The 10,031-nt window shown below is 42.0% G+C and overlaps 1 protein-coding gene across 1 annotated transcript; it reads right to left on the reverse strand.

Annotated features, from left to right (window-relative positions):
- Positions 1 to 2,182: 2,182 nt before the first annotated feature.
- On the reverse strand, positions 2,183 to 7,942 carry pccb (propionyl-CoA carboxylase subunit beta). The gene is made up of 15 exons (XM_019269891.2): positions 7,659 to 7,942; positions 5,918 to 6,037; positions 5,737 to 5,805; positions 5,578 to 5,634; positions 5,369 to 5,482; positions 5,063 to 5,173; positions 4,851 to 4,959; positions 4,572 to 4,692; positions 4,378 to 4,459; positions 4,166 to 4,289; positions 3,944 to 4,051; positions 3,631 to 3,731; positions 3,244 to 3,342; positions 3,070 to 3,169; positions 2,183 to 2,975 (listed from the first exon to the last, which is right to left on the reverse strand). The coding sequence occupies exons 1-15, from the start codon at positions 7,908 to 7,910 to the stop codon at positions 2,854 to 2,856; spliced, it is 1,689 nt and encodes a 562-aa protein (XP_019125436.1). The 5' UTR covers positions 7,911 to 7,942; the 3' UTR covers positions 2,183 to 2,853.
- Between the last annotated feature and the right edge of the window lie 2,089 nt (positions 7,943 to 10,031).

A 10,031-nucleotide genomic window follows, 5' to 3' on the forward strand; every position in this document is an offset into this window, starting at 1 on the left:
CAATAATACTTTGAATACTTCAGCTCTTTTTGAAACTCCAACACCAAATTTTGCCTGGACCTTCAATTCCTCTCACACACTCACACTGAATAAAGCAGCAAATTTTCCAAACCATCTGAACTATGTGTATTACATCATAAACACCACCTATAAATAAAAAGGTCAAAGAAAACACACACGGTATTAAGTCCATGGTTTATTTTTACAAATAGCGAACCTGCCGAGAGAGAGAGAGAGAAGGCACAGTTTCAAGGTGTAACGATGAATTTTTCTTGACCTTAACGGAGGACAACGTCACACACAGGGGTGCATCTGAAAGAGCAAACTGCTGTACACACCGGAAACCATGAGCGCTAAATGCAGTACAACTCTGGAAACACAACAGACTACAGTATATTTGGATTTCTGCACTAAAATCATCACGTTGACTCTTCGTTCAGTTTCCTTTCAGACACAATCTGTTTTTAAAATGTCAAAATATACCAAAAAACAATGACCAATATGGCCACTAAGACATGAGAATTTACCTTGAATGTGTGTGACCGGGGTAGTATACTGTTCAGGTACTGTAAAAATGTGTTAGGATTGCATTATCAGTGGTAGGTGCACCCCCCAAATCTCTTCCACAGCTCAAGTTTAATGTTTCAACACAGAGTTGGAACATAAGCAGTGAGCTGGAAGGAGTGTCGGGCTGCTGTTAAGCACCTACAAAGTAAGTAGCAGTGTGTGCGGCTTTCAGTGGAGTGGTAAAAATGACGGCGAGTCGCCGTCACGGGGTATCACTGTGGTTCGTTTCGATGTGCGGAGCGCCTTGAGAGATAGTGTTATGTGGAAACAGTCGGGGTGTGTTTCACAGAGGAATGTTGGCGTGTTTCTTCCAGGGGTTGACCTGCTTCTTGCTGGCCAGCACCTCCAGGTCTCTGCAGATCTTCTTGCGAGTGGTCGACGGCTCGATGATGTCGTCCACGAAACCTAAAAAGAAAAAAAAAACAATTGGGCCGGTGAGAAAAAAGAAGTTTCTGAAGCGTTGTGCTTTTTTTGGAGAGCTATAAAAAGAAGAAGAAAAGTTTTAGACCTCTGACGGCAGCTGGGAAGGGGTTGGCGAACTTCTCCACGTATTCGGCCTCGGCCTCGGCCTGGTTCTCCTTTCCTCTGAAGATGATCTGCACGGCACCCTGAAGAGAAAGAAAGGAAACTTAGACACTGTCAGATCAAGAGAAGAGGAGAGACAAGCAGAGAAAAAAAAAAAAAGTGTGTTTGTACCTTGGCCCATGACAGCAACCTCAGCTGGGGCCAGGCATAGTTCACGTCTCCTCTCAAGTGTTTGGAGCTCATCACGTCGTAGGCTCCTCCGTAAGCCTGACACACACACACACACACACACACACACACACACACGTCTTATATCTATATAAGTACATACAATATATTACAATGCTTTTCTAATGAAAACTCAACTCCTTACGGCCGCTTCACATTCAAAGTCTTCCAGTAAAGAGATTTACGATGGCTTTATTTTGAAGTGTTGAGTTATTCGCTCGGGTGAAGAGCTCGAGTGTTTAATCAAACCTCCGACACACACAGGTGAGGTAAACATCTGTTACAACCTCAGTCAGTTGAGCCAGAGAAAGTAGTTCCCCGACACCACTCTTTGTTTCACGCACCTTTCTGGTGATGACGGTTATTTTGGGCACGGTGGCCTCTGCGAAGGCGATTTAAGTTTCAACTTGTATTTTCATCTCTCTGAGGTAGATGAGGTTGATGTGACTCTAGAAGATTGTAAACAAATCTCCGGTGTCTCCGGTGGTCGCTTCGCTCCGTACTTTACATGTTCTGGTATTTGGATTTTGTCACGTTCAGTCCACGGCCAAGACGTTTCCAGTTTTTATACCAAACCAACGACGGCCAGCTGTATCTTATCCACCATACAAACATCTGATATTCTCACGTATTCCTCGGCCAGAAAGCCATTGGGTGTATTTCCCACAATGTCATTTGTCATTTATTCCAATAATAATTTCAATACTTCAGCTCTTTTTGAAACTCCAACACCAAATTTTGCCTGGACCTTCAATTCCTCTCACACTCACACTGAATAAAGCAGCAAATTTTCCAAACCATCTGACTATGTGGATTACATCATAAACACTCACCTATAAATAAAAAGGTCAAAGAAAACACACACGGTATTAAGTCCATGGTTTATTTTTACAAATAGCAGAACCTGCCCGAGAGAGAGAGAGAGAAGGCACAGTTTCAAGGTGTAACGATGAATTTTTCTTGACCTTAACGGAGGACAACGTCACACACAGGGAGTGCATCTGAAAGAGCAAACTGCTGTACACACCGGAAACCATGAGCGCTAAATACAGTACAACTCTGGAAACACAACAGACTACAGTATATTTGGATTTCTGCACTAAAACTCATCACGTTGACTGTTTGTCTTTGTTCAGTTGCCCTTTCAGACACAATCTTGTTTTTAAAATGTCAAAATATACCAAAAAACAATGACCAATATGGTCACTAAAGACATGAGAATTTACCTTGAATGTGTGTGACCGGGGTAGTATACTGTTCAGGTACTGTAAAAATGTGTTAGGATTGCATTATCAGTGGTAGGTGCACCCCAAATCTCTTCCACAGCTCAAGGTTTAATGTTTCAACACAGAGTTGGAAACATAAGCAGTGAGCTGGAAGGAAGTGTCGGGCTGCTGTTAAGCACCTACAAAGTAAGTAGCAGTGTGTGCGGCTTTCAGTGGAGTGGTAAAAATGACGGCGAGTCGTCGTCACAGGGTATCACTGTGGTTCGTTTCGATGTGCGAGCGCCTTGAGAGATAGTGTTAACGTGTTTCACAGAGGAATGTTGGCGTGTTTCTTCCAGGGGTTGACCTGCTTCTTGCTGGCCAGCACCTCCAGGTCTCTGCAGATCTTCTTGCGAGTGGTCGACGGCTCGATGATGTCGTCCACGAAACCTAAAAACAAAAAAAACAATTGGGCCGGTGAGAAAAAAGAAGTTTCTGAAGCGATGTGCTTTTTTTTGGAGAGCTATAAAAAGAAGTTTTATACCTCTGACGGCAGCTGGGAAGGGGTTGGCGAACTTCTCCACGTATTCGGCCTCGGCCTCGGCCTGGTTCTCCTTTCCTCTGAAGATAATCTGCACGGCACCCTGAAAGAGAAGGAAAGGAAACTTAGACGCTGTCAGATCAAGAGAAGAGGAAAAAAAAAGGAGTGTGTTTGTACCTTGGCACCCATGACAGCAACCTCAGCTGAGGGCCAGGCGTAGTTCACGTCTCCTCTCAAGTGTTTGGAGCTCATCACGTCGTAGGCTCCACCGTAAGCCTGAGACACACACACACACACACACATATATAAATATATACAATATATTACAATGCTTCTTCTAATGAAAACTCAACTCTGTGCGGCCGCTTCACATTCAAAGTCTTCCAGTAAAGAGATTTACGATGGCTTTTATTTTGAAGTGTTGAGTTATTCGCTCGGGTGAAGAGCTACGAGTGTTTAATCAAACCTCCGACACACACAGGTAAGGTAAACATCCTGTTACACCTCAGCCTCATGTTGAGCCAGAGAAAGTAGTTCCCCGACACACTCTTTGTTCTCACGCACCTTTCTGGTGATGACGGTTATTTTGGGCACGGTGGCCTCTGCGAAGGCGTACAGCAGCTTGGCTCCGTGTCGGATGATGCCTCCGTACTCCTGAGCGGTACCTGTCGATGACCACGTGTTACTGCAGTATGAATTTATATTACCGTGAGCTGCTTTTCCTACTTTTTCTGCAGACGGGTTGTTCCATCTGTTAAGACTTTCAAAAACATTCTGTTAACTGCATTATTCACAGCAGCAGGGCGACTCAGGAGAGAATCCAACTGCTGGATTACTCCGTGCATGTAAACGTGAGTGTGTGTTTTCAAAAGAATACCTGGCAGGAAGCCTGGCACGTCCACAAATGTGATGATGGGAATATTGAACGCGTCGCAGAAGCGTACGAAACGAGCTCCCTTCACCGAGGAGTTAATGTCCAAGCAACCTGATGAACGAAAACAGAAATGAAGATTTCTGATCAACTAATATTTCATTTGTTTCCAACTTATTCGTCGTACTTTTGTTTTGTTTGCATATATAATTTCTTTTGTTTACCTACCCGAAGCTACTTTGGGCTGATTACCCACGATGCCTACAGTGCGTCCGTTCATGCGGGCGAATCCCACCACGATGTTTTTGGCGTAGTTGGGCATGATCTCAAAGAAGTCCCTCTCATCCACGATCTGAACGGATGAAGGAAGAAGAAAAAAAACATTTACGTCGTGCAGAAATCGTGTGTGTCTGTGTGTTTGTGTGTGTGCGTGCACATACCGTGTGAATGATATCCAGCATGTCGTAGGCTTTAGTCGTCTCAAACGGGACGATGCCGTCCAATGACGGCACCAGACGATCGCTGGAAAAAAGGAACGAGGAATCAGACACGGGTTGGGATACGAACCGATACTCCCCTGTTAAGAACGAGTGATTGGTTGTTCTGTGAAGTGGAGGTGAAGCTGATTGGTCACCTGGGGTCGTGGCACTCCCTGATGGGGGAGGGATCCTGGTTGCTTAGCGGCAGGAAGTTGAAGAACTCTCGCATGTTGAGCAAGGCTTCGATGTCGTTCTCAAACGCGTGGTGAGCCACTCCTGACAACAAGACAGAGACACCTTTAAGACCCTAAAGACGAGATTTTATGTTGACTGGATTAAGATTGATTTTTGGAAGTGGAGGCATTAAATAAAACTTCTCAACAAAGCCGAAAACGAGCATCAGGAGTAAAAGTCAGCGATTTTTACAAACTAACCAGATACGGTGGTGTGAGTTTTGGCTCCTCCGAGCTCCTCTTGGGTCACGTCTTCGTTGGTGACAGACTTCACGACATCAGGTCCTGTGATGAACAGGTATGATGTGTCCTACACAAACACACACGTATGAACAGCTGTCAGGCTAATGCGAGTGAGAATACACTGAAACATTTTGGGGTGTCTGCTGAGGCTAAACTAAAAATTAACCTACCTTAACCATGAAGGTGAAATCTGTCAGCGCGGGGGAGTAGACAGCTCCTCCTGCACAGGGACCCATGATGAGGGAGATCTGAGGGACGACTCCTGAAGCCAGCACGTTCCTCTGGAGAAGGAGAATGTTATATGGCTATAGGAATCTCAAAATATCAACATGGGAATATGTTAAATGCACAAAAATGCGAGGTACGTGTAGTGGCACGCCTCAAAACTTGTCAAGAGATGATCCTATCACTTGTTTCACGGTGTAAAATCAGATCTTGAGGCGTCATGCGTCTGATTATGGTGTCATGACTCATACCAGGAATATATCTGCATATCCAGCCAGAGATTCCACTCCCTCCTGGATCCGAGCTCCTCCGGAGTCATTCAACCCGATGACCGGGGCTCCGACTGTCATGGCCTGGTCCATAATCTGAGCACAGAACATTTTAAATATGCATTAAACTTAAGAGGTCAAACAGAAATCATTGACAGCACCCACAGAGGGTTAAGAAACTGAGTTTTTACCTTACAGATCTTCTGTGCATGAGCTCCAGACAGGCTGCCACCAAACACTGTGAAGTCCTGAGAGAAACAGAAAGGGCAAGACAGAGATAATGATGCACAGATGAAACCAAGCTGCTGTGTATTGTTACAATATTCTTACAGTAAAACTACACACCGTACCTGACTGAACACATAAACCAGCCTGCCGTTGATCCGGCCTCGACCTGTCACAACACTGTCACCCGGAAACTACGACAGAAAAAGAGAAAGCTGTTGTGACAACAGATATTTAAGCCCAGAGGAGGAACTAGCTTCTTGTTTCTTGATGCCAAATCGTAAACCCAGCGTGCAAACTTGTTACCTTGTTCCTATCCTGCTCCATGCCGAAGTCGGAGCAGCGATGCTCCACGAACATGTCCGACTCCACAAAGGAGTCCGGGTCCAGCAGAAGCTCCACTCGCTCCCTGGCTGTCAGCTTACCCTGCAAGTTCATACAAATTTTTTAGATTTTTGGATGGATTGATAGATCCTTTATTGATCCTGAGGAAAATTCAAGCATCCAGTAGCAGCATAAGACAGAGCAAACACACACTAAGCATGCATTAAGATACCTGTACTACTACTAGTATAGGTACTATAGCCACAATAACCTATACTATAGTAAACATGTGTTAACCTATGACCTAGATCTGTGCAAAGAAGTTAAATATGTGCAAAATAATAGTTATTGTACCAACAAATCAGGGCTGATGATAACCAACAAATGTTATTATAATAAAATGAAATATGGAAAAATCACATGTTTTAGCACGACATGTTTCAGCACGTTCAGACTGAGCTGTCATGTTACACACTGACAGTATCAGTTTCAGGTGGTGCTCTCTGTGCGACTGTGGGAATTGCACCTTCTACTTAAAGTTGGCAGAGGATTTGCACCTTGCTCAAGGGCATTGGTAAATTCAGCAAAAAAAAAGATGTTTACCTTGCTGAAAGTATCAATGAGTGACAGGTAAGCCTAGCTGCTTTATTAAAAAAGGTAAACAGTGATGCAAACACATGGAGCATGTTTTGCACTACTAAAAAGGTAACAGTGTGTAGAATTTAGTGGCATCCAGTGGTGCAACCAACTGAATACCCCTCCCCTCACCCTCCTACAGTGGCCTGAAACTTGCAAACAAACAGAAAAGGTCCTATCTAGAGTCTAGTTTATCTGTTCCAGGTTTGTAGAAAACATGGACCCGCTCCTGCTTATAGATATTATAAAAACTTATTTTCAGATTAACATACACTAAATATGTTATCATATTCCATTCCTGCTGTTAAATGTCACATACTGGACCTTGAAAAAATGGTTGCAAACCTATTCACTTTTAGTTTTTTTAGCAACCACAGTCACTTGTAACCTGATATTATAACAGTCTAAAGTTTGTTAATTGATAATGTGAAGAGACATATGTCACAATATGGAAAATCATAGGTTTTTAATCACGACTAGTTTTATCATGACATGTTTTTAATCACGACTAGTTTTATCACGACATGCTTTATCACGACATGCTTTATCACGACTTGTTTTGTCACGACATGTTTTTGTCACGACTAGTTTTTGTCACGACTAGTTTTGTCACGACTAGTTTTGTCACGACTAGTTTTGTCACAACTAGTTTTATCACATGTTTTATCACGACATGTTTAATCGTGACTAGTTTTATCACGACTTGTTTTATCACGACTTGTTTTATCATAACAGGTTTCAGCACGTTCAGACTGAGCTGTCATGTTAGACACTGACAGTATCAGTTTCAGGTGGTGCTCTCTGTGCAACTGTGGGAATTGCACCTTACACTTGAAGTTGGCACCTTGCTCAAGGGCACTGGTAATCGGCAAAAAAACAAGTGACAGGTAAGCCTACCTGCTTTTTTTTTAAAGGTCACTTTAAAGTGTGTGAGGAAATAAATGACTTGACTAAGAGCCCTTGAACTCATCACTACTCACCTCCAAACACTCCAGTAGTCAACATAACGTTATATGAATATATTAAGTAGGTATATAGAATAAAAGCAGGTCATTAGGATAAATAAAGTCAATGCAGCTGACTTTACCCGTTTGTGTTGAGCATCTATCCTGTGCTGACCTCCCCCGACCAGCGCCGCCTTCCGTTTCTTGTCAATCCTCTCCTTAACGGACAGGTGGCCCACAGAGTACCGACGGCAGTCCCGGACCAGGTTCGTCTGCGGCACCGCAGCAGCGGCGACTGCGGCATATTTCACCGGCGCCAAACTCCTGAACGACGTCAACCTCAAACCGGCCAACAAGCCGCAGCTGCTACGAGCCACACTGAACGCCGCCATCATTGCTCCGTGTGCGCTGTCTCAGGGTGAGATGACAGACAAGCGATTTGAGCCAATAGCGGATAGGGGGCGAGCTCTCGCAGCCAATAAGAGAGGAGAACCTCGTAGTGAGAGCAGGTGGGCGGGACCTGGAGGGGGATCATGAAAGTCAAGCTTTGGGAAATTTTCACCCTGAGTTCAGCCTGTCAGGAAGATCTGCCTCTCAGATCGGGGTCTCAACTCGCTGCTTGTCACGTTTTCAATCCTAAATATTGCTCCAACTTTTGTGCAAAATACATGAGAATATAACAATTTGATTTGTAGAGCTTTGTTGTGGACCCAAAGGGATAAAGGCTGCCTTACAGGTACGACACAGGGTTAAGTATCACGGTGCCAAATACAGTATTTTAATGTCAAGTTTAAAGTAAAATTACTTTCTGAGTTACAGGTGTTATTTATTAATGATGCGACCCTGAACAACCTTATGTGTAGTGAATTAATTATTATTATTAACAGACATACATGTTTGTAAGTGAGGCTATACAGGCTTACATTGTTGCCACATAACACAAACTGGTAACAGCAACATCTCCTGTGCAACACACAAAACACACAAAAGGGGTTACAGAGAAAAGGCTCCTTGAGGAGCTCTAACAGTTGGTCCTTGTACATTTTTTTTTTATTTTTAATGAGCTGTCTCAGACACCTCATTTTTTGGTTTTCTGCTCAGTAATGAGCATTATGTTTTATATCCAAGTGAAACTTTTTTTCATCTTCTTTGTTCTTGGACGAATTAATTAATTGGTACTTTTGTTATAGATAGATAGATAGATAGATAGATAGATAGATAGATAGATTACATGAGGATTTTTAAAAGAAAAATCCTTGAATAAGGAAGACTGGATTCAAAGTATCAAAGTTTAAGTGGAATTTATTATTCTTGTACAAGAAGGAGCGTTTAATAGTGCAACACACAAAAGGGGTTACAGATTTTTCCTCCCCACTGACACGGTTATAACATCCTTTTTTGTTTTTCTGCTCAGTAATGATCATTATGTTTTATATCCAAGTGATACTTCCCTAACCTGTCTCTCTTGTCCTTGTACTATTTTTATTTTCATCTTATTCGTTCTTGGAAAAAATAATTAATTGGTACTTTTGTTATAGATAGATAGATAGATAGATAAATAGATAGATAGATAGATAGATAGATAGATAGATAGATAGATAGATAGATAGATAGATAGATAGATAGATATACTTTATTTATCCCAAGTTGGGAAATTACATGAGGAATTTTTAAAGAAAAACCCTGGAATAAGAAAGACTGGATTCAAAGTATCAAAGTTTACGTTGAGTTCATTATTCTTGCACTGAGAAAAGGCTCCTTGAGGAGCTCTAACAGTTGGTTCTTATACATTTTTTTCCTCCCCACTGATACAGTTAATATCATAACATATTTCTTTGGTTTTCTGCTCAGTAATGAGCATTATGTTTTATATCCAAGTGATTCTTCCCTAACCTGTCTCTCTTGTCCTTGTACTATTTTTTTTCATCTTATTCGTTCTTGGACAAATTAATTAATTGGTACTTTTGTTATAGATAGATAGATAGATAGATAGATAGATAGATAGATAGATAGATAGATAGATAGATAGATAGATAGATAGATAGAAAAACCCTTGAATAAGGAAGACTGGATTGAAAGTATCAAAGTTTAAGTTGAGTTTATTATTCTTGTACAAGAAGGAGCGTTTAACAGTGCAACACACAAAAAGGGGTTACAGAGAAAAGGCTCCTCGAGGAGCTCTAACAGTTGGATTTTTATACATTTTTTTCCTCCCCACTGATACAGTTAATATCATAACATCCTTTCTTTTTTTGGTTTAACTGCACAATAATGAGCATTATGATTCATATGCAAGTGATACTTCCCTAACCTGTCTCTCTTCTCCTTGTCTTGTCCTGTACTATTTTTATAATTATCTCTCCCTGCCAGCCTCAGTAAACACATGCCAAATAAAGGGAGGTGGACGAGACATGCAAATCTGCATCTGCACCCCAGTATAATCCTATTTCTTATAACAACTTTTAATTTCATATTCCATTCTATAGACCTGTTCATACTGAATTCTGTCAATTTAC

This window comes from Larimichthys crocea, chromosome XXIV (assembly GCF_000972845.2).
Source record: "Larimichthys crocea isolate SSNF chromosome XXIV, L_crocea_2.0, whole genome shotgun sequence".
In the NCBI taxonomy this organism is placed as follows: Eukaryota; Metazoa; Chordata; class Actinopteri; family Sciaenidae; genus Larimichthys; species Larimichthys crocea.